At 39.1% G+C, this 26179-nt stretch overlaps 1 protein-coding gene across 2 annotated transcripts in view; it reads left to right on the forward strand.

Annotated features, from left to right (window-relative positions):
* Positions 1-26179, forward strand: part of LOC121378862 (DNA polymerase beta-like) — a 46351-nt gene that overhangs the window by 12519 nt on the left and 7653 nt on the right. The window contains exons 6-13 of one of the 2 annotated variants that reach the window (XM_041507214.1): positions 1615-1666; positions 1960-2014; positions 5602-5674; positions 8106-8176; positions 8665-8751; positions 11793-11857; positions 12347-12486; positions 16380-16501. In XM_041507214.1, the coding sequence (XP_041363148.1) occupies positions 1615-1666; positions 1960-2014; positions 5602-5674; positions 8106-8176; positions 8665-8751; positions 11793-11857; positions 12347-12486; positions 16380-16474 (638 nt within the window). In that variant the 3' untranslated portion in view covers positions 16475-16501. Of the gene's footprint in view, positions 1-1614; positions 1667-1959; positions 2015-5601; positions 5675-8105; positions 8177-8664; positions 8752-11792; positions 11858-12346; positions 12487-16379; positions 16600-26179 lie in introns of those variants that run through there. The other variant, XM_041507213.1, reaches the window with a different exon arrangement.

Below are 26179 nucleotides of genomic sequence, written 5' to 3' on the forward strand. Positions count from 1 at the left end.
TTGCAATCAGTGCACCACAACTGGTCAAAGGCCGTGGTATGTGCTTTCCTGTCTGTGGGAAAGTGCATATAAAAGACCCCTTGCTGCATTAGGAAAAATGTAGTGGGTTTCCTCTGATGACTACATGTCTGAATTACCAAATTACCAACAGCCGATGATTAATTATTCAGTGTGAACTAGTGGTGTCGTTAAACAAACAAAATCATATTATAGATTATACACATTCAGGGATTTACCTTGTTTTTCTGAAATGGGGGTCCCTTGGACTCACCTCTTTCTTTTCTGAGGGTCCCAACCTGAAAACAAAGGGTCCCAAAACCACACAAACGACAGAGTTGCAGACAACAAATCGCGTGTATACTATATGTTTCATTAAAGTAAATTTAACAAGCTGTGTTGTTTTTCCTTTCGGGAAATCAATGTCGGTATTCATTGTTTATTTCATTTCACTTTGATCTGTATAATTATTTGAACCATTTCCTGCAAGCTAAATGACACTCACAATACCATGCGTTGTTTATGAATCGTGCTACTTGTTTGTTAATGCAAATCAGAACATTTAACCAATTTGTTTTATTCGCCCGGGAATTTCCGATTGTGTTTGGCCTGTTGACGAGAAGTTCCGAATGATTGCAAATCCGCGATCTCTTTCCAGAAATTACCAACTTTACCCGATTAAGCGCAGCAAAGGATAAAGACACAGTGTTCCCAGAGATTAAAACTTTTTGTTTTCGATATGGGGAATCCCCATTTGAATACACAGTTTATAGGTAGAAAAGAAATAGTGTGTTACACAGAATGATCGATCTTTGATAGTGGACAGGGTTACTGAAAATGTCAGATATTTTATGCGTCCACGGGACGCAGTATCTATATTTTTGCGTGTCCAGTTAAGTTTTAGTGCATCCAATACGCAAGTTTTGTGCATCCGGTAAATCCCTGCACATTTTATGTCTATAATTTATGTTCATCTTTTAGTGGTTTTTATTAGTACATTCCTGGGGTGGAAATGAAAACAGTTTGTCTCATATTTGATCTGGTAATTATAAAACAAGTGTATTGATATTATGTCTGTTTATAACAGCTACAGTTTGTTTCAGTACAGGAACTTGAATTCACTGGGAAATTGCATCAAAATAGATTTTAGTTATCCTTGAGATAGATATTCGGAAAGGATTTGAAAGGAAAGTTTGTTTACTGAAAATACAGCATAAGATTTTTTGTATTAACTTTCTCATAGACACCCTGTCTTTGATCCATTGTAACTTGGGCACGGTCACTGATTTATATCATAAAATATTCATATGAGATAATCTCTGTTCCCTAAGATGATATAAAAATCAATGCCATATTTGATTTTTCAACGATTTAACAAATGTTTTTATTTTCATTTTGCTGTAGAATGTATGAATGTGTATATTTCTCAGTCATTGAAATTGTGGATTTTGTTTTAGGATTCCACCAACATCACAAAACTATTTAATCTAGATATTTTGGGATTGCATCTCATAATATTACATTTTGGATCCACAGTTTGAGATTCAGCGAAGCACAGCATCTTACTAAATTTGCAGCCTGCTTCTAAACAAATGTTTGTACATTTAAATTTTTTAGATTTGAGAAAGCATCAAGACAAGTTGACAAAAGGACAAATTATTGGACTGAAGTAAGTAGAGTAAAGGTTACGATGTCTGCGTGTGTATCGGATATAGTAGAGAGGTTTAGATTGCGGACATGTACTTGTACTTGTGATGTCACGTTACAGGTCATGTAATGCACTTTTAAAATTGCTCTTTAGAAAAGATGTGCAACCTATGTAAATGTACTCTATGGCTGGACAGTTTATCATTATAATAATCACTCGGAGCTTCAGCCATTTTATTTCCAGTTTTAAAAATGGTACAGTCTGAAAATAAGGCAAAATGTTGTAATAAAGTCACTTTTGGTGTTTGTTACTAGGTATTTTGAAGACTTTGAAAAACGAATTCCAAGAGAAGAAATGCTCAAACTACAGGTAAGAGAACTATTTTACTTGTTCACACATAAAGTATGTTGTGGGTTTTTCTGCCAGTTTTGTCTGACAGCCAGGGGAATACATGTATATATATATATATATATATAACTGTATATCCAGGGCTCACGCGACCAGGCGAAGTGAGCCCAAACTTCGCCTTGATCTCGCTGACTTCACCCTGGTCGTGTATCTGGAGCGACATCAAAGTCGCCCTGTCAAAACAGAGGCAACATGCGTTCACGGGTGACTGTCACATGCATACCAAACATTGTAAGATTACTAAAAATAATTCTGACTATCCTGGTATCTAGTGTACCATGCGAGAGAGGATTCTCCACTCAGAACCGGATTATTACCAACTTCCGAACATCAACAAACAATGCAACTCTGAATGATCTGAATGATCTAACAAGAATTTCTTAGAGAAAATGGCAAATGAAAGATTTCCCTTTTCCTCTGGCTTTATGGAAATGGAAACAGGCAAAATGAAGGAAATTGTTTAGGCATTAAAATACATAGTTTGTAAGAATGTAACTATAGACAGTAGAACCCAAACAACTATCCTGTATGTTTGTGTTGCATTGTTTTATTATTATTATTATTATTTATGAAGATAACTCCCTTGGAAAAGTATATACTGTGTATTTTTTTGCATTATTTAATGTATTAAGACAACGTTTAGAAATGTGGTACTATTGCTAAATAATTCTGACTATCCCGGTATCTAGTGTACCATGCGAGAGAGGATTCTCCACTCAGAACCGGATTATTACCAACTTCCGAACATCAACAAACAATGCAACTCTGAATGATCTGAATGATCTAATGAGAATTTCTGAGAGAAAATGGCAAATGAAAGATTTCCCTTTTCCTCTGGCTTTATGGAAATGGAAACAGGCAAAATGAAGTTGTTTTCATAATACTAAATGTACTTGTATACATGTATATGATAATCATGTTGATTTTAAAAATAAATGTTTATCGTGGTACATTGCTTTTTTGTTTATTACTGTAAAAAATAGAAATAAATTCAAGTCTCCCTCTGGTTAAAAACTTCTACCTCTCAAGGTCTGAAGGGAGAAGTCACTTTTCCCTAAAATTTAGACCTAGCTTGAGCCCTGTATATCACTCCCTATTTCATGATGTATGTTCCATACAATATTATTAATAAAGATAGCTTCATATTTTCATCTGAAATGCTAAAAAAAACCCACATTATGCTATAGAGTTTTTGTCTTTGTTAAGATCTGTTCATCTTTAATTTGAAATGAGTATCACATCCCTCCCACTTTACTGAAGGCGCTCGACCCTAGAGCCTTGTGTATCCTGTCTGCTACCACTCTGGGAGTAACAATACTGAGATAAAAACCAGAACAAACCCTCTGTCTCTGTCTCCTATCTCTTTTTCTCTCTCTCTCTCTCTCTCTCTCTCTCTCTCTCTCTCTCTCTCTCTCTCTCTCTCTCTCTCTCTCTCTCTCTCTCTCTCCCCTCCTCCATTCTCACACACTCATTCTTTCACTAACAACTAACAGCTAACTATTAATTATCGTCGAGAGACAGTCCAATAGCAGAGGTGTGTGTGTCCAGTACACCATGCTTGGACCTTATTTGGATATACACATATATTACAGTAAGCACGAGAAATGAGTTGAAATTAAATCCCTATCACTACAGGTAGGCTTGGTGCTGTTCAGCTTGGAGACTAGACCAGGATGTAGAGTGTGGTAGTTTTCCACTTCTCGGTATTGCAGCGTCACAATGTTTCTCGTTAGTGGAGGTGAGAGGCACCTGCCTTTGTCGTAGGTATGTCAGGTGTGACGAGTCGTGATGTTCTCCAGACGTTTGGAGTCTTCTATTTCAGCCCATTGTGTAGTTCCATTAGTCCACTTTGGGGGTTCATCGAGCGTGACATTTCATTGTGTACTCCACTTGTTTGGCTGGCTGTGTTTTTAATATCTTCCGTGTTCAGTGGTTCAGGTGTCAGGTTTAGTATATTTTGGAATGTGAAGTATAATAATGAAAAACCCCACCTTTTTTTAACTAAACCCATTTTGCATGAAAAGTGTCAATCGTTTACCCCCTGCGTGATGTGATGGCGTGGAGCGAGGTGTTTGTTTAATGACACTGTGGATGTGACGACGCACTGCACGCCACTATTAGCTTGACATCATCAGACAGCTCAATCCTTGACCTCATTCTTGAAGAGACATCAAAAGGTTAAAGCCTAGAATACAGTTTGTTACTCTGGAGAAACGTCTCACTTCACCAGGGTACTGACATGGCCCAGTGGTAAAGTGCTTTCTAGGACTTAACTGTTTTTCAGTCTAGCCAGTGCACCACGACTGGTATATCAATCTGGAGCGTCCGAACCGGTACAGCCGGTTCAACCATGGTCGTACCACTTGTTGGGCCAGGAACATTTTTTTCTCTTCCTTGGCGCTTGTATAGTATAAATCTTACCATATGCATTGCTTTCATGGCCATACCAACTTTTAATTGCTTCCGACGCTCCTACAAAAGCCATGGTGTGTGCTATCCAGTCTATGGGTTGGTACATATAAAAGATCCAAAAACATAGTGGGTTTCCTCTCTAAGACTATGTGTGAGAATAATAAAATGTTTGACACTCAATAGCCATTGATTAATAAATCAGTGTGCTCTTGTGATATTGTTAAATAAAACAAACGTTAACTTTTCCATAAAAGGATTGCAATAAAGTGTTGTTGTTTGTTGTATATTCTTAGTAAAGTGTTGTGGTTTGTTGTATATTCTCAGTTTTGTATCCTAGTGGTTACATGCTCTCCTGATGTGTGGTCAGTCTAGGATTGAACCCCATCGGTGGGCCAACTGGGCTATTTCTCATTCTGGACAGTGCCCACAACTGGTATGACAAGGACCATGGTATGTACTATTCTGTCTGTGGGATAGTGCATATAAAAGATGCCTTTTTGCTTATAGAAAAGAATAGCCTATGGCATGGTGACAGGTTTCCTTTATCATTTTCTATGTGCTCCTTAGCCATATGTCTGATGCAATATAACTTTAATTAAATAGTGTTAAGTGCATCGTTAAAACACCCAAATATTTCTTCCTTCATCAGAATTTTGGTTTAAACATGTCTGCACCATTTATAGCATTAATTTGAAGAAGATGCATACCAGTTAAACATATAGTGCATTTTAATTCAAAAGTGGCAATAGAATTCCTAGACATTTTCTTTCAGGCATCTTGTGTCAGCAGTACACTGTTACATGTCTTCATTTGATAACGATATTCACTCAAACTCATCTTAAATAACTCTGAACCAAGTATCAATATGTAACTACTAAATATTTGTTATGTATGTGTGAATCTATGTATGTACATATGTGTATGTATCGGAGGACATCCGGGTACGTGTGTACGTATTTGTTTGTGTATGGATGGATATATGTGTTGTATATTTATTATATATACAGCAGTGATTTGGGGCTCCCATCCCTGACACTGCTGGTTAAGCAAGGCCACAACCTCTTAAGTAGGTTTTTGTATACTGGAAGTAGTATTAAACATGATTTAATCATTCTATTTTGTTGCTTACATTGTAGGACACAGCTAAAGGAGCAATTAAGGAACTGGACAGTGAATATTTTGCAGAAGTTTGTGGCAGTTTTCGTAGAGGTATTGTTAACTTGTTTTAATGAAGCTATATGACTCCTGGTCGAAACCTGACTTAAAATCATGGTGGCGGGCAACACCAGTCACTGACCATGGTGGCGGGCAACACCAGTCACTGACCATGGTGGGGTTTTAATGAAGCTAACACCATGGTGGCGGGCAACACCAGTCACTGACCATGGTGGCGGGCAACACCAGTCACTGACCATGGTGGGGGGGCGACACCAGTCACTGACCATGGTGGGGGGCGACACCAGTCACTGACCATGGTGGCGGGCGACACCAGTCACTGACCATGGTGGCGGGCGACACCAGTCACTGACCATGGTGGCGGGCGACACCAGTCACTGACCATGGTGGCGGGCGACACCAGTCACTGACCATGGTGGGGGGCGACACCAGTCACTGACCATGGTGGCGGGCGACACCAGTCACTGACCATGGGGGGCGACACCAGTCACTGGTGGCGGGCGGGCGACACCAGTCACTGATCATGGTGGCGGGCGACACCAGTCACTGACCATGGTGGGGGGCTACACCAGTCACTGACCATGGTGGCGGGCAACACCAGTCACTGACCATGGTGGGGGGCAACACCAGTCACTGACCATGGTGGCGGGCAACACCAGTCACTGACCATGGTGGGGGGCAACACCAGTCACTGACCATGGTGGCGGGCAACACCAGTCACTGACCATGGTGGGGGGCAACACCAGTCACTGATCATGGTGGCGTGCAACACCAGTCACTGACCATGGTGGGGGGCAACACCAGTCACTGACCCTTTTTCAAATGGACTAGCACTCAAATGATTGCTTTTGAAGTATTTTCATTGTCTAAATAAATAACATATTTCTTGTCAGAAAAATATGAAATTTTTGTAAATTAATAGTTGCCCGACAGACTATCTTTGCAAATTCATAATCGCTCATAGCTGATAAATGTACCCATGGGCAACTGACAATTTTCAACCCTGACAATGTGCTGTAAATTAAAGTTTGTTTTAATTTTAAGATTGTTGTAATTCTAAGATTGTTTAATTTTAAGAGGTGTTCTGAATGACCTTTTCATCATTTTGTTATCTAGGTTAATAACAGTGGGGATACAAATGAGTTTTAGGTGGAGAGTATCAAGAAACAATCTACTAGCTCTACTCTGTGGGTGATCCATTTAATAAAATATTGAAGGTGTTGTTCAAAACTCAAACTATTAACTGGAAAAATACAATGTAGAATCTCTTGTTCAGAACATGAGATGTATATAAAAAGCCATGTTATATCTAGCATATACCAGCTGATAGACATTCTGTCACAACAGCATCGTTAAATAAAACATTTCCTTCATTCCTTCTATTACAACAGATATTTTTGGAGAAGACGTTCTTTTTTTAACAGTAGTAAATGCTCAGTCTGATGTGACTTTTTCATTTATTGGAAAATCTTTCTGTATTGTTATACTGAATCTGTGATAGTTCATTGCAGTTGTATTCAGATGAGGTGCTATAATGAATTGAAAGTTATAAATAAATTAGTTATTCTCCAACAGGATACACATTTTATACTGAATGCTACAAATGTGACATCCTATAACAATATTTAATTAGAGTTGTGCCAGTATTTATCATGTGGGATGTAGTGGGCGACAATTATTTTAATTATCATCCAGAAAATAAAGATTTATTTAAACTAAGTGAAAAATTGAAAGATGCAGCAGTCCACCAGACATAAAAGAATAATTACGGTGCCTCCCATTACAAATTCTCCACACACATCCCTCTTGGGATTAGTTCTGGAACTGCCTTTACTTTCTTTCTGTATTGGTATTTTTGTCATTGTTTGTTTGTTTTTATTGAGGTGATTGTGAGATGCAGTTCAGCTTACCATAGCTCGTTAGACCATACATATACCATATATATATATATATCAGTTGATTGATTCAATGTTTGTGAAGCGGTCGGTCATTGGATCGATCCTTTTCAGTAGACCCTTTTGCAGTTTGGCTTTTTTCCGTTCCAACCAGTGGTCCACAACTGATTCATCAAAGGCTGTGGTACATGCTGTCCTGTCTGTGGAAAGGTCCATATAAAAGACCCCTTGCTGCTTATCGGAAAGAGTAGCCTATGAGGCAGCAGCATGTTTCTTCTAAAGAAATATGTCAGAATTACCATATGTTTGACATCCAATAGCCAATGATAAGATAAAAACAGTGTCAGAATGACCATATGTTTGACATCCAATAGCCAATGATAAGATAAAAACAGTGTCAGAATGACCATATGTTTGACATCCAATAGCCAATGATAAGATAAAAACAGTGTCAGAATGACCATATGTTTGACATCCAATAGCCAATGATAAGATAAAAATCAATGTGCTCTAGAGGCATCGTTAAATAAAACAAACTTTACTTTGATTCAATGTTCTTTTCTTTCTAGGTGCCTCGAATAGTGGTGATATTGACATATTGCTTTCTCACCCCAAGTTTGTATCCGGAGGAAAGAAGATGGTTTGTACTGCTTGTGGTTCACTACCTCATGTTACACTTTTAACACAGTAAAGTATTGTCATCTATCAGAATTTTAGAAAAGATTATGACACTTAAAATACAATTTCTTGTTTATAATCTTGGTTATGAATATATCTGTTTCCATATTTAAAGTGTTCATATATCGAGAATGAAATTGACCATGTGTAATTATGTTTCGGTGATGTTTTAATCCAAGAACTGTAGTTAATAAATATGCTACTTTATAAAAAAATTCATATTTACATTTATTATTCACTATACAAAAACATACAACGTACATTATAATTTTCACTTTGCAAAAACATACACTGAATATATATCTCACTGTACAAAACTTAAAATGTGCAGTGCATTTTCCACTACAAAAATGTACATTATATCTCTCAATGTACACAAATATAGCATTGTTTATTCATCTTTTTCCATGCAAAAACGATTGTACCCAGATTGAGTTGTTTCTCTTTCAGCCACAGTATCTGCATAATGTTGTGAAGAAACTGGAAGAAATCAACTTTATAACAGACTCCATCTCTCACGGAGACTCCAAATTTATGGTATTACCTCCCCTAGTGGACATATTTTATACTTAGCAGTGTTCTCCAACCCCAGTAAGCGACTTGTACACCCGCCAAGCTGAGAATTTGCGCCGCCAAGCTGAAGATTTTCGCAGACGGGTCCACCAAGCTGATAAAAAAAATGCCGCAATGGTTGTCCCTGTGTCTACCGCCGGTAAGTTGAGTAATGCTTATATTTCTTAACCAAAGTAGAAGGTCGTCCTGACTGAGCATCCATTTTAATCAATATTACTTTTTCATTTAATTACACTACACTGCGACACGATCGACGAAGTATCCTATGGTAGGAAAACTCGCCACCGAACACTGATAATTATATACTGTGTTGTATGCCATGTACTACAAAACGGCACCTGGAATAGTGGATGCAGAGAATCCCCAGTGCATACGTTGATTCGTGCACAACCTATAATTAGACAACGGCATGATTCATCGAATTCAATCAGCCGGCCAGTCTCTGTACTATAGGCGTGTTTCTTCACAGCGTCAGGTAACTGTGCACACGAATCGCGATCTATCTTTATAGCACTGGGTACAGGGACTAGCCCACTGGCCGCATAAATTATGATAATCTAGCAGTACTTCAGCATGGCCGGCGCCTGTCGGCAGATATATTATGATAATCTAGCAGGACTTCAGCATGGCCGGCGCCTGTCGGCAGATAGATTATGATAATCTAGCAGGACTTCAGCATGGCCGGCGCCTGTCGGCAGATATATTATGATAATCTAGCAGGACTTCAGCATGGCCGGCGCCTGTCGGCAGATAGATTATGATAATCTAGCAGGACTTCAGCATGGCCGGCGCCTGTCGGCAGATAGATTATGATAATCTAGCAGGACTTCAGCATGGCCGGCGCCTGTCGGCAGATAGATTATGATAATCTAGCAGGACTTCAGCATGGCCGGCGCCTGTCGGCAGATATATTATGATAATCTAGCAGGACTTCAGCATGGCCGGCGCCTGTCGGCAGATAGATTATGATAATCTAGCAGGACTTCAGCATGGCCGGCGCCTGTCGGCAGATAGATTATGATAATCTAGCAGGACTTCAGCATGGCCGGCGCCTGTCGGCAGATAGATTATGATAATCTAGCAGGACTTCAGCATGGCCGGCGCCTGTCGGCAGATAGATTATGATAATCTAGCAGGACTTCAGCATGGCCGGCGCCTGTCGGCAGATAGATTATGATAATCTAGCAGGACTTCAGCATGGCCGGCGCCTGTCGGCAGATATATTATGATAATCTAGCAGGACTTAAGCATGGCCGACGCCTGTCGGCAGATAGATTATGCATTGGAATTAGAATAACTTCATTTCATCTTAATGTTATGATGTAGGCCTAGATATCATATATATTTGACAAATAAGGTATAATACAGAGTTATGACCTACTATTTACCCCCCTCGTTGTCATCCATCACTCCATCAGGTGCCAATTTCTAGCGAAAGTGATGTTCTATTTTCAGATTGCGAGAGGGGTTTTATAGTGCGCTAAAACGCATTAAAACAAGGCTACGCAACAGACTTTCCGATAAGGTGTTGAACACTTTAATATTCATTGCCATAGAGGGGCCGGGAAAACTGTCAGAGAAGCAACTCCAGGAAGTCGCCAGGCTGTGGAGAAATATTGCCAATCACCAGCTGATTCTGACCTTACTGGCAAACGCCTGAAGCAGGCGCTAGGCCTAGTAGTTTCCATCCATGTAGACTACCACTACTAGTCCTGTACAATATTAATAATATATGCTGTAAATAAATTCATATAAATACATAAATAAGTTGGTGAAATAGTTTGTTGTGTTTTTTTCTTACTTTGTTGGTATATTCCGTCCATGAATAATTCGCCCCTATAAATATTATTTCGCAGTCTCTCCTTGTACCATGTGTACGGTACAATGTAGTTAGAATTCGCTCCTCGCCAACCGCTCTAAGAACAACGATGAACGCCCATTAAAATGTCCATGTGTCGAACAAAATTAAAACCGGGCCTCCCCAATATCCAGCAGTGATAAAGCGGGAGTCGTTAATACAAGCGGCACAATCTCAGAGGTGCAACGTAGATTGCCTCTCAACAGCTTGGCTCCTCTAATCCAATTAGCGAGCGGTAATTTTTGACAGACAGCCGCCCGTCACTTCATCATTGGCAATTTGCATATTATGATTTTTAGTAAATCTTAGTCTTGTGAGTAATTGACAAGGGTCCGGGCAAATTTCATGCAGGGGAATTGTCTATTGCTGGCTGTTGGCATATTGAAAACCATAAATCGAAAATAATATTTTATGCAGTGAAAGACAGCAAAATACTATCCCCAGATGCCAGGAAATTGCATCTATATGAGCTTTTATTTTCAAAATTTTCCGGGTGAGATTAGCCCACTGGCCGCACACATTTAGGCCTATGATCATCTAGGCCCTACTACTTCAGCGTGACCGGTGCCGGTGCGGCAGATCATGAGATAGATTATAGTTTACTTTATTTAAATCAACTATTAAATGCCAGAAAAGAATCACCTTTTGTGACTTAAGATTTACAAAATTTTCCGGTGCGAGAGGGGGCGAACCTCTCTGGGGCTCACCCTCCTCATGGACTTGGTCCACTCGTTTGTGAGGCCCAAGGCCTCACATGTCCGCCAAGGTGGTCGCATAAAAGTTGGAGAACACTGCTTAGTGTTTTCTTCTTATAACGTTTTACTTTTCCTTTGAAGTTTGTTTTACAGGTAATTATCAGTACTTGTCACTCTTTCTTTTGAGGTATTTTGTGATGTTTTATAACACTATTTTAACTGAACTGTTTCAATATTTGTTGAATATATTTGCTATGTTGAGCACAAGTCATTAAGATACCTGTCGTATGTTTCATTAATAAGGGCCTGGCATAGAAATGTCACTACCAGATATCATGTTCAATATGTCACTTCCAGATATCATGTTAAATATGCCACTCCCAGATATCATGTTAAATATGCCATGTGTTATGTTTTGTTAACTGAGTCATGTGTAATGTTTTGTTAATTAGGGTGTGTGCAAACTGAAGACAGAAGATGATGGAACAGAATATTGCTATAGAAGGATTGATATTCGGTGAGTTAGGAATTATATCTTGTATGTACAAGGAGAGATATTCAGGGAGTTGGGTTATATGTCTTGTTAACATATCTTGATATCATGTATGTAAATATATTTTGAGTTATGTTTCACATTTTCTAAACATATTTTAATATTTCATATGATATTTAAATATGGAATAGGCATATATATTTGGTGAGTTGGGTCATGCATCTTGTACAAATATTTTGTTGACAAATGGTATGTAAATTATATACTAATATTATTGTACTGTACAATATTCAAATAATTATACAATGGCATTGTTTTCAATCATTCATTCTTGCTCTCATTCATATTTGCTCGTTTAGCTCTGAGTTTTGAACTGAGGCTTGTTTAATTTGACAGTACTCGTGCTGTGTTTGTCAGTTTAATATGAGACAGAGTTTGTACTGTGTGTACTCATGCTGTGTTTGTCAGTATAATACGAGACAGAGTTTATACTGTGTGTACTTTCACTTTCAGTTTGATGCCCCATGACCAGTGTTTCTGTGCTCTGTTGTACTTCACTGGGTCGGACGTGTTCAACAAAACAATGCGGGCACACGCTCTCGAGCAGGGCTTTACGCTGAACGAATACTGTATCAGACCTGTCGGAGCCACTGGTATGACTGGAAACATTCTACGTCAATTTTACCTTGTTAATGTATGTGTCAGTATATTTTGTTAGTCTCCTACCGGTCCAACTGTTGGGACTATAGGTTTTACTGTGTCGGAGCCACTGGTATGACTGGAAACATTCTACGTCAATTTTACCTCATTAATGTATGTGTCAGTATATTTTGTTAGTCTCCTACCGGTCCAACTGTTGGGACTATAAGTTTTACTGTGTCAGAGCCACTGGTATGACTGGAAACTTTCTACGTCAATTTTACCTTGTTAATGTATGTGTCAGTATATTTTGTTAGTCCCCTACTGGTCCAACTGTTGGGACTATAGGTTTTACTGTGTCGGAGCCACTGGTATGACTGGAAACTTTCTACGTCAATTTTACCTTGTTAATGTATGTGTCAGTATATTTTGTTAGTCCCCTACCGGTCCAACTGTTGGGACTATAGGTTTTACTGTGTCGGAGCCACTGGTATGACTGGAAACTTTCTACGTCAATTTTACCTCATTAATGTATGTGTTAGTATATTTTGTTAGTCTCCTACCGGTCCAACTGTTGGGACTATAGGTTTTACTGTGTCGGAGCCACTGGTATGACTGGAAACTTTCTACGTCAATTTTACCTTGTTAATGTATGTGTCAGTATATTTTGTTAGTCTCCTACCGGTCCAACTGTTGGGACTATAGGTTTTACTGTGTCGGAGCCACTGGTATGACTGGAAACTTTCTACGTCAATTTTACCTCGTTAATGTATGTGTCAGTATATTTTGTTAGTCCCCTACCGGTCCAACTGTTGGGACTATAGGTTTTACTGTGTCGGAGCCACTGGTATGACTGGAAACTTTCTACGTCAATTTTACCTTGTTAATGTATGTGTCAGTATATTTTGTTAGTCTCCTACCGGTCCAACTGTTGGGACTATAGGTTTTACTGTGTCGGAGCCACTGGTATGACTGGAAACTTTCTACGTCAATTTTACCTTGTTAATGTATGTGTCAGTATATTTTGTTAGTCTCCTACCGGTCCAACTGTTGGGACTATAGGTTTTACTGTGTCGGAGCCACTGGTATGACTGGAAACTTTCTACGTCAATTTTACCTTGTTAATGTATGTGTCAGTATATTTTGTTAGTCTCCTACCGGTCCAACTGTTGGGACTATAGGTTTTACTGTGTCGGAGCCACTGGTATGACTGGAAACTTTCTACGTCAATTTTACCTTGTTAATGTATGTGTCAGTATATTTTGTTAGTCTCCTACCGGTCCAACTGTTGGGACTATAGGTTTTACTGTGTCGGAGCCACTGGTATGACTGGATACTTTCTACGTCAATTTTACCTTGTTAATGTATGTGTCAGTATATTTTGTTAGTCCCCTACTGGTCCAACTGTTGGGACTATAGGTTTTACTGTGTCGGAGCCACTGGTATGACTGGAAACTTTCTACGTCAATTTTACCTTGTTAATGTATGTGTCAGTATATTTTGTTAGTCTCCTACCGGTCCAACTGTTGGGACTATAGGTTTTACTGTGTCGGAGCCACTGGTATGACTGGAAACTTTCTACGTCAATTTTACCTTGTTAATGTATGTGTCAGTATATTTTGTTAGTCCCCTACCAGTCCAACTGTTGGGACTATAGGTTTTACTGTGTCGGAGCCACTGGTATGACTGGAAACTTTCTACGTCAATTTTACCTCATTAATGTATGTGTCAGTATATTTTGTTAGTCTCCTACCGGTCCAACTGTTGGGACTATAGGTTTTACTGTGTCGGAGCCACTGGTATGACTGGAAACTTTCTACGTCAATTTTACCTTGTTAATGTATGTGTCAGTATATTTTGTTAGTCCCCTACCGGTCCAACTGTTGGGACTATAGGTTTTACTGTGTCGGAGCCACTGGTATGACTGGAAACTTTCTACGTCAATTTTACCTTGTTAATGTATGTGTCAGTATATTTTGTTAGTCCCCTACCGGTCCAACTGTTGGGACTATAGGTTTTACTGTGTCGGAGCCACTGGTATGACTGGAAACTTTCTACGTCAATTTTACCTTGTTAATGTATGTGTCAGTATATTTTGTTAGTCTCCTACCGGTCCAACTGTTGGGACTATAGGTTTTACTGTGTCGGAGCCACTGGTATGACTGGAAACTTTCTACATCAATTTTACCTTGTTAATGTATGTGTCAGTATATTTTGTTAGTCTCCTACCGGTCCAACTGTTGGGACTGTAGGTTTTACTGTGTCGGAGCCACTGGTATGACTGGAAACTTTCTATGTCAATTTTACCTCATTAATGTATGTGTCAGTATATTTTGTTAGTCTCCTACCGGTCCAACTGTTGGGACTATAGGTTTTACTGTGTTGGAGCCACTGGTATGACTGGAAACATTCTACGTCAATTTTACCTTGTTAATGTATGTGTCAGTATATTTTGTTAGTCTCCTACCGGTCTAACTGTTGGGACTATAGGTTTTACTGTGTCGGAGCCACTGGTATGACTGGAAACTTTCTACGTCAATTTTACCTTGTTAATGTATGTGTCAGTATATTTTGTTAGTCTCCTACCGGTCCAACTGTTGGGACTATAGGTTTTACTGTGTCGGAGCCACTGGTATGACTGGAAACTTTCTACGTCAATTTTACCTTGTTAATGTATGTGTCAGTATATTTTGTTAATGTATGTGTCAGTATATTTTGTTAATGTATGTGTCAGTATATTTTGTTAATGTATGTGTCAGTATATTTTGTTAGTCTCCTACCGGTCTAACTGTTTTTCCACAGTGCCTCAAGATATTGAGCTGACATTTTGTGTGTAGTTTTGTCATGTAGATTTACAGATCAAGTTTGACAGGGTTATGGCGAGGTCAAGTTTGACAGCGTTACAGCCAGATCAAATTTGACAGCGTTATGGCCAGATCAAGTTTGACAGGGTTACGGCCAGATCAAGTTTGACAGCGTTACGGCCAGATCAAGTTTGACAGGGTTACGGCCAGATCAAGTTTGACAGCGTTACGGCCAGATCAAGTTTGACAGCGTTACGGCCAGATCAAGTTTGACAGCGTTACGGCCAGATCAAGTTTGACAGAGTTATGGCCAGATGAAGAAAGGAAATGTATTTAACAACGCATTCAACACATTTGATTTACAGTTATATGGCGTCAGACATATGGTTATGGACCACACCAATATTGAGAGAGGAAACCTGCTGTCACACTTCATGGGCTACTCTTTTCGATTAGCAGCAAGGGATCTTTTATATGCACCATCCCACAGACAGGATAACACATACCACGGCCTTTGATACACCAGTCGTGGTGCACTGGCTGGAACGAGAAATAGCCCAATGGGCCCACCGACGGGGATCGCTCCCAGACTGACTGCGCATTAAGCGAACGCTTTACCACTGGGCTACGTCCTACCCCCTTATGGCCAGATGAAGTTTGATGTTTGTGGGAATTTATTCAAGGGCCATAACTCTATCAAAAATGGACTTAATCAATGTATGAGTTATGGCTCTTAAATTTAGAAGATATGTGGGGCTCAATAGAGGTAAAATATTTCTTTAGCAGTACTCTCAGAATGTTTGTTTTTATCTGTGTTATTCACCATAAAGACACTGACTAGTTACTAGGCAGTGTTAAATATTATTGTCTCTTACGGCATTTTAGTGGTAAATAGTTATACACAACAAGTGTTGAGTAAATTGTCATCTTTGGCAAATTCAATGTGTTTTTAGTCATCCGTATTTTTCTAATAGCTCGAAATGCATTTGCTACAGAGCAGAAATGGGACGTAAAGTGGGAATTAGATTAATTGACTTTTATAAATGAAGCTTCACAACAACTTTACAAACTTTGATAAAATTACCAATGATTTGTCTTCCTAGGGGTGCCAGGAGAACCGCTTCCCGTGACGTGTGAAGAAGACATTTTTGACTATATAGACTTCAAGTACAAGAAACCCAGTGACAGAAACATGTGATTCTACACCGGACGATGTTTATGTGTTGTGAGTGTTATTAATGTGTTAGTCATCTGAATGAAATGTTTTCATCATCTTATTGTGAATGAAATCTCCTTTTACCAAATACATTTTTATACAAAACAGTCTGATTTGATCTTCTTTTTTTTATTATTGTAGCTAGTATTTAGATAGGGGTTTTGACGGTCTCAGGAAAATGCCTCCACTTTTATCAGTAGAAAATGTTATCTTATCATTGTATTAGGACAAAGAACTAAATTTGCCTTACAGGTTAAAACCAGACAAAAACATGTTTTACTAAATTGTAGTCAAATATGAGGAGATGTATGTATGTTTTAAAATTACCAATAAAGGCTATTTAATTTTTATAGAAATTCTTGAAAATACTGCATTAAAATTGCTTTTTGGTTATAAGGACCAATAGTTACCCCTTGAATCGTGTCTTGGTTTGTATGATTTTCTCTTGAATTGTGACATAATTGTTTGATGACCGGCCTCGGTGGTGTCGTGGTTAGGCCATCGGTCTACAGGCTGGTAGGTACTGGGTTCAGATCCCAGTCGAGGCATGGAATTTTTAATCCAGATACAGACTCCAAACCCTGAGTGAGTGCTCCACAAGGCTCAATGGGTAGGTGTAAACCACTTGCACCAACCAGTGATCCATAACTGGTTTAACAAAGGCCATGGTTTGTGCTATCCTGCCTTGCTGCCTGTTGTAAAAGAGTAGCCTATGTGGCGACATCGGGTTTCCTCTTTATACAGTGTCAGAATGACCATATGTTTTATGTCCAATAGCCAATGATAAGATAAAAAATCAGTGTGCTCTAGTGGCGTTGTTAAATAAAACAAACTTTACTTTATTTGATTTGCTGTATAATGTATGTACTGAAAACATTAGACTGAACTCACTGGATGTCATTGTTGCATGTATAAAACAGACACTTGTCACTGGCCTCAGTGAAAACAGTGACCACATGTATCTGTGACCATGCATCACGTGACCTGCTTTACAGTAAATTACATTTTGAAACATGATGAACATTTAATGCAAGAAATCAAATAATTTCTTATGAACGGGAACATTTATTTTTCTTCCTCCAATGACTGTAAATAGGCCTAAAGCAAAATACCTTTTGTTTTCATTAACAACACCACTACAGCACATAGATTTATTATTCATTTTGGCTATTGGATGTCAAAAGTCTGACATAGTCTTAAAGAGGAAACCTACATTTTTCCATTAGTAGCAAGGAATCCTTTTTTATATGCACCACAGATAGGATAGCACATACCACAGCTTTTGATATACCAATCGTGCACTGGCTGGAACGAGAACTAACCCAATGGGCCCCCAGACTGATCGATCCTAGATTGACCGCCCACCAGGCGAGCAGTGTACCACTGGGCTACATCCTTTCCCACTGAGTTAGATACTCTTTAATACAAGTAACGTATCACTAAATACATAACATTTATAAATACAGTGAAATCTATGTTGAGCAGCCACCAGAAGGAGTTTTGAAACATGGCCTTCAAAGAGGAGTGCCTGCTTAACACAAGTCAGTTTGTACAATATTAGATGCAATGGAAGTGTGAAAACATGGCCTTCAAAGATGAGTGCCTGCTTAACACAGGTCAGTTTGTACAATATTAGATGCAGTGTAAGTGTGAAAACATGGCCTTCAAAGAGGGGTGCCTGCTTAACACAGGTCAGTTTGTACAATATTAGATGCAATGGAAGTGTGAAAACATGGCCTTCAAAGAGGAGTGCCTGCTTAACACATGTCAGTTTGTACAATATTAGATGCAATGGAAGTGTGAAAACATGGCCTTCAAAGAGGAGTGCCTGCTTAACACATGTCAGTTTGTACAATATTAGATGCAATGGAAGTGTGAAAACATGGCCTTCAAAGAGGAGTGCCTGCTTAACACATGTCAGTTTGTACAATATTAGATGCAATGGAAGTGTGAAAACATGGCCTTCAAAGAGGAGTGCCTGCTTAAAACATGTCAGTTTGTACAATATTAGATGCAATGGAAGTGTGAAAACATGGCCTTCAAAGATTAGTGCCTGCTTAACACAGGTCAGTTTGTACAATATTAGATGCAATGGAAGTGCGAAAACATGACCTTAAAAGATGAGTGCCTGCTTAACACAGGTCAGTTTGTACAATATTAGATGAATTGGAAGTGCGAAAACATGGCCTTCAAAGAGGAGTGCCTGCTTAACACAGGTCAGTTTGTACAATATTAGATGAATTGGAAGTGTGAAAACATGGCCTTCAAAGATGAGTGCCTGCTTAACACATGTCAGTTTGTACAATATTAGATGCAATGGAAGTGTGAAAACATGGCCTTCAAAGAGGAGTGCCTGCTTAACACATGTCAGTTTGTACAATATTAGATGCAATGGAAGTGTGAAAACATGGCCTTCAAAGATTAGTGCCTGCTTAACACAGGTCAGTTTGTACAATATTAGATGCAATGGAAGTGCGAAAACATGACCTTAAAAGATGAGTGCCTGCTTAACACAGGTCAGTTTGTACAATATTAGATTTTTTGGAAGTGTGAAAACATGGCCTTCAAAGAGGAGTGCCTGCTTAACACAGGTCAGTTTGTACAATATTAGATGAATTGGAAGTGTGAAAACATGGCCTTCAAAGATGAGTGCCTGCTTAACACATGTCAGTTTGTACAATATTAGATGCAATGGAAGTGTGAAAACATGGCCTTCAAAGAGGAGTGCCTGTTTAACACATGTCAGTTTGTACAATATTAGATGCAATGGAAGTGTGAAAACATGGCCTTCAAAGATTAGTGCCTGCTTAATACAGGTCAGTTTGTACAATATTAGATGCAATGGAAGTGCGAAAACATGACCTTAAAAGATGAGTGCCTGCTTAACACAGGTCAGTTTGTACAATATTAGATGAATTGGAAGTGTGAAAACATGGCCTTCAAAGAGGAGTGCCTGCTTAACACAGGTCAGTTTGTACAATATTAGATGAATTGGAAGTGTGAAAACATGGCCTTCAAAGATGAGTGCCTGCTTAACACATGTCAGTTTGTACAATATTAGATGCAATGGAAGTGTGAAAACATGGCCTTCAAAGAGGAGTGCCTGCTTAACACAGGTCAGTTTGTACAATATTAGATGCAATGGAAGTGTGAAAACATGGCCTTCAAAGATGAGTGCCTGCTTAACACATGTCAATTTGTACAATATTAGATGCAATGGAAGTGCGAAAACATGACCTTAAAAGATGAGTGCCTGCTTAACACAGGTCAGTTTGTACAATATTAGATGCAATGGAAGTGCGAAAACATGGCCTTAAAAGATGAGTGCCTGCTTAACACAGGTCAGTTTGTACAATATTAGATGAATTGGAAGTGTGAAAACATGGCCTTCAAAGAGGAGTGCCTGCTTAACACAGGTCAGTTTGTACAATATTAGATGAATTGGAAGTGTGAAAACATGGCCTTCAAAGAGGAGTGCCTGCTTAACACATGTCAGTTTGTACAATATTAGATGCAATGGAAGTGTGAAAACATGGCCTTCAAAGAGGAGTGCCTGCTTAACACAGGTCAGTTTGTACAATATTAGATGCAATGGAAGTGTGAAAACATGGCCTTCAAAGATGAGTGCCTGCTTAACACAGGTCAGTTTGTACAATATTAGATGCAATGGAAGTGTGAAAACATGGCCTTCAAAGATGAGTGCCTGCTTAACACAGGTCAGTTTGTACAATATTAGATGAAATGGAAGTGTGAAAACATGGCCTTCAAAGAGGAGTGCCTGCTTAACACAGGTCAGTTTGTACAATATTAGATGAATTGGAAGTGTGAAAACATGGCCTTCAAAGATGAGTGCCTGCTTAACACATGTCAGTTTGTACAATATTAGATGCAATGGAAGTGTGAAAACATGGCCTTCAAAGAGGAGTGCCTGCTTAACACATGTCAGTTTGTACAATATTAGATGCAATGGAAGTGTGAAAACATGGCCTTCAAAGATTAGTGCCTGCTTAACACAGGTCAGTTTGTACAATATTAGATGCAATGGAAGTGCGAAAACATGGCCTTAAAAGATGAGTGCCTGCTTAACACAGGTCAGTTTGTACAATATTAGATGAATTGGAAGTGTGAAAACATGGCCTTCAAAGAGGAGTGCCTGCTTAACACAGGTCAGTTTGTACAATATTAGATGAATTGGAAGTGTGAAAACATGGCCTTCAAAGAGGAGTGCCTGCTTAACACAGGTCAGTTTGTACAATATTAGATGAATTGGAAGTGTGAAAACATGGCCTTCAAAGAGGAGTGCCTGCTTAACACATGTCAGTTTGTACAATATTAGATGCAATGGAAGTGTGAAAACATGGCCTTCAAAGAGGAGTGCCTGCTTAACACAGGTCAGTTTGTACAATATTAGATGCAATGGAAGTGTGAAAACATGGCCTTCAAAGATGAGTGCCTGCTTAACACATGTCAATTTGTACAATATTAGATGCAATGGAAGTGCGAAAACATGACCTTAAAAGATGAGTGCCTGCTTAACACAGGTCAGTTTGTACAATATTAGATGAATTGGAAGTGTGAAAACATGGCCTTCAAAGAGGAGTGCCTGCTTAACACAGGTCAGTTTGTACAATATTAGATGAATTGGAAGTGTGAAAACATGGCCTTCAAAGAGGAGTGCCTGCTTAACACATGTCAGTTTGTACAATATTAGATGCAATGGAAGTGTGAAAACATGGCCTTCAAAGATTAGTGCCTGCTTAACACAGGTCAGTTTGTACAATATTAGATGCAATGGAAGTGCGAAAACATGACCTTAAAAGATGAGTGCCTGCTTAACACAGGTCAGTTTGTACAATATTAGATGAATTGGAAGTGTGAAAACATGGCCTTCAAAGAGGAGTGCCTGCTTAACACAGGTCAGTTTGTACAATATTAGATGAATTGGAAGTGTGAAAACATGGCCTTCAAAGATGAGTGCCTGCTTAACACATGTCAGTTTGTACAATATTAGATGCAATGGAAGTGTGAAAACATGGCCTTCAAAGAGGAGTGCCTGCTTAACACAGGTCAGTTTGTACAATATTAGATGCAATGGAAGTGTGAAAACATGGCCTTCAAAGATGAGTGCCTGCTTAACACAGGTCAGTTTGTACAATATTAGATGCAATGGAAGTGTGAAAACATGGCCTTCAAAGATGAGTGCCTGCTTAACACAGGTCAGTTTGTACAATATTAGATGAATGGAAGTGTGAAAACATGGCCTTCAAAGAGGAGTGCCTGCTTAACACAGGTCAGTTTGTACAATATTAGATGAATTGGAAGTGTGAAAACATGGCCTTCAAAGAGGAGTGCCTGCTTAACACAGGTCAGTTTGTACAATATTAGATGAATTGGAAGTGTGAAAACATGGCCTTCAAAGAGGAGTGCCTGCTTAACACAGGTCAGTTTGTACAATATTAGATGAATTGGAAGTGTGAAAACATGGCCTTCAAAGATGAGTGGCTGCTTAACACAGGTCAGTTTGTACAATATTAGATGCAATGGAAGTGTGAAAACATGGCCTTCAAAGAGGAGTGCCTGCTTAACACAGGTCAGTTTGTACAATATTAGATGCAATGGAAGTGCGAAAACATGGCCTTCAAAGATGAGTGCCTGCTTAACACAGGTCAGTTTGTACAATATTAGATGCAATGGAAGTGTGAAAACATGGCCTTCAAAGATGAGTGCCTGCTTAACACATGTCAGTTTGTACAATATTAGATGCAATGGAAGTGCGAAAACATGACCTTAAAAGATGAGTGCCTGCTTAACACAGGTCAGTTTGTACAATATTAGATGAATTGGAAGTGTGAAAACATGGCCTTCAAAGAGGAGTGCCTGCTTAACACAGGTCAGTTTGTACAATATTAGATGAATTGGAAGTGTGAAAACATGGCCTTCAAAGAGGAGTGCCTGCTTAACACATGTCAGTTTGTACAATATTAGATGCAATGGAAGTGTGAAAACATGGCCTTCAAAGATTAGTGCCTGCTTAACACAGGTCAGTTTGTACAATATTAGATGCAATGGAAGTGCGAAAACATGACCTTAAAAGATGAGTGCCTGCTTAACACAGGTCAGTTTGTACAATATTAGATGAATTGGAAGTGTGAAAACATGGCCTTCAAAGAGGAGTGCCTGCTTAACACAGGTCAGTTTGTACAATATTAGATGAATTGGAAGTGTGAAAACATGGCCTTCAAAGATTAGTGCCTGCTTAACACATGTCAGTTTGTACAATATTAGATGCAATGGAAGTGCGAAAACATGACCTTAAAAGATGAGTGCCTGCTTAACACAGGTCAGTTTGTACAATATTAGATGAATTGGAAGTGTGAAAACATGGCCTTCAAAGAGGAGTGCCTGCTTAACACAGGTCAGTTTGTACAATATTAGATGAATTGGAAGTGTGAAAACATGGCCTTCAAAGATGAGTGCCTGCTTAACACATGTCAGTTTGTACAATATTAGATGCAATGGAAGTGTGAAAACATGGCCTTCAAAGAGGAGTGCCTGCTTAACACATGTCAGTTTGTACAATATTAGATGCAATGGAAGTGTGAAAACATGGCCTTCAAAGATTAGTGCCTGCTTAACACAGGTCAGTTTGTACAATATTAGATGCAATGGAAGTGCGAAAACATGACCTTAAAAGATGAGTGCCTGCTTAACACAGGTCAGTTTGTACAATATTAGATGAATTGGAAGTGTGAAAACATGGCCTTCAAAGAGGAGTGCCTGCTTAACACAGGTCAGTTTGTACAATATTAGATGAATTGGAAGTGTGAAAACATGGCCTTCAAAGATGAGTGCCTGCTTAACACATGTCAGTTTGTACAATATTAGATGCAATGGAAGTGTGAAAACATGGCCTTCAAAGAGGAGTGCCTGCTTAACACAGGTCAGTTTGTACAATATTAGATGCAATGGAAGTGCGAAAACATGACCTTAAAAGATGAGTGCCTGCTTAACACAGGTCAGTTTGTACAATATTAGATGCAATGGAAGTGTGAAAACATGGCCTTCAAAGATGAGTGCCTGCTTAACACATGTCAATTTGTACAATATTAGATGCAATGGAAGTGCGAAAACATGACCTTAAAAGATGAGTGCCTGCTTAACACAGGTCAGTTTGTACAATATTAGATGAATTGGAAGTGTGAAAACATGGCCTTCAAAGAGGAGTGCCTGCTTAACACAGGTCAGTTTGTACAATATTAGATGAATTGGAAGTGTGAAAACATGGCCTTCAAAGAGGAGTGCCTGCTTAACACATGTCAGTTTGTACAATATTAGATGCAATGGAAGTGTGAAAACATGGCCTTCAAAGATTAGTGCCTGCTTAACACAGGTCAGTTTGTACAATATTAGATGCAATGGAAGTGCGAAAACATGACCTTAAAAGATGAGTGCCTGCTTAACACAGGTCAGTTTGTACAATATTAGATGAATTGGAAGTGTGAAAACATGGCCTTCAAAGAGGAGTGCCTGCTTAACACAGGTCAGTTTGTACAATATTAGATGAATTGGAAGTGTGAAAACATGGCCTTCAAAGATTAGTGCCTGCTTAACACATGTCAGTTTGTACAATATTAGATGCAATGGAAGTGCGAAAACATGACCTTAAAAGATGAGTGCCTGCTTAACACAGGTCAGTTTGTACAATATTAGATGAATTGGAAGTGTGAAAACATGGCCTTCAAAGAGGAGTGCCTGCTTAACACAGGTCAGTTTGTACAATATTAGATGAATTGGAAGTGTGAAAACATGGCCTTCAAAGATGAGTGCCTGCTTAACACATGTCAGTTTGTACAATATTAGATGCAATGGAAGTGTGAAAACATGGCCTTCAAAGAGGAGTGCCTGCTTAACACATGTCAGTTTGTACAATATTAGATGCAATGGAAGTGTGAAAACATGGCCTTCAAAGATTAGTGCCTGCTTAACACAGGTCAGTTTGTACAATATTAGATGCAATGGAAGTGCGAAAACATGACCTTAAAAGATGAGTGCCTGCTTAACACAGGTCAGTTTGTACAATATTAGATGAATTGGAAGTGTGAAAACATGGCCTTCAAAGAGGAGTGCCTGCTTAACACAGGTCAGTTTGTACAATATTAGATGAATTGGAAGTGTGAAAACATGGCCTTCAAAGATGAGTGCCTGCTTAACACATGTCAGTTTGTACAATATTAGATGCAATGGAAGTGTGAAAACATGGCCTTCAAAGAGGAGTGCCTGCTTAACACATGTCAGTTTGTACAATATTAGATGCAATGGAAGTGTGAAAACATGGCCTTCAAAGATTAGTGCCTGCTTAACACAGGTCAGTTTGTACAATATTAGATGCAATGGAAGTGCGAAAACATGACCTTAAAAGATGAGTGCCTGCTTAACACAGGTCAGTTTTTACAATATTAGATGAATTGGAAGTGTGAAAACATGGCCTTCAAAGAGGAGTGCCTGCTTAACACAGGTCAGTTTGTACAATATTAGATGAATTGGAAGTGTGAAAACATGGCCTTCAAAGAGGAGTGCCTGCTTAACACAGGTCAGTTTGTACAATATTAGATGAATTGGAAGTGTGAAAACATGGCCTTCAAAGAGGAGTGCCTGCTTAACACAGGTCAGTTTGTACAATATTAGATGAATTGGAAGTGTGAAAACGTGGCCTTTGAACACTGATGGCAGCTTAACACAGGTCAGTTTGTACAATATTAGATGCAATGGAAGTGTGAAAACATGGCCTTCAAAGAGGAGTGCCTGCTTAACACAGGTCAGTTTGTACAATATTAGATGCAATGGAAGTGTGAAAACATGGCCTTCAAAGATGAGTGCCTGCTTAACACATGTCAGTTTGTACAATATTAGATGCAATGGAAGTGCGAAAACATGACCTTAAAAGATGAGTGCCTGCTTAACACAGGTCAGTTTGTACAATATTAGATGAATTGGAAGTGTGAAAACATGGCCTTCAAAGAGGAGTGCCTGCTTAACACAGGTCAGTTTGTACAATATTAGATGAATTGGAAGTGTGAAAACATGGCCTTCAAAGAGGAGTGCCTGCTTAACACAGGTCAGTTTGTACAATATTAGATGAATTGGAAGTGTGAAAACATGGCCTTCAAAGAGGAGTGCCTGCTTAACACAGGTCAGTTTGTACAATATTAGATGAATTGGAAGTGTGAAAACGTGGCCTTTGAACACTGATGGCAGCTTAACACAGGTCAGTTTGTACAATATTAGATGAATTGGAAGTGTGAAAACATGGCCTTCAAAGAGGAGTGCCTGCTTAACACAGGTCAGTTTGTACAATATTAGATGCAATGGAAGTGTGAAAACATGGCCTTCAAAGATGAGTGCCTGCTTAACACATGTCAGTTTGTACAATATTAGATGCAATGGAAGTGTGAAAACATGGCCTTCAAAGATGAGTGCCTGCTTAACACAGGTCAGTTTGTACAATATTAGATGAATTGGAAGTGTGAAAACATGGCCTTCAAAGAGGAGTGCCTGCTTAACACAGGTCAGTTTGTACAATATTAGATGAATTGGAAGTGTGAAAACATGGCCTTCAAAGAGGAGTGCCTGCTTAACACAGGTCAGTTTGTACAATATTAGATGAATTGGAAGTGTGAAAACATGGCC

This window comes from Gigantopelta aegis, chromosome 8 (assembly GCF_016097555.1).
Source record: "Gigantopelta aegis isolate Gae_Host chromosome 8, Gae_host_genome, whole genome shotgun sequence".
NCBI lineage: Eukaryota > Metazoa > Mollusca > Gastropoda > Neomphalida > Peltospiridae > Gigantopelta > Gigantopelta aegis.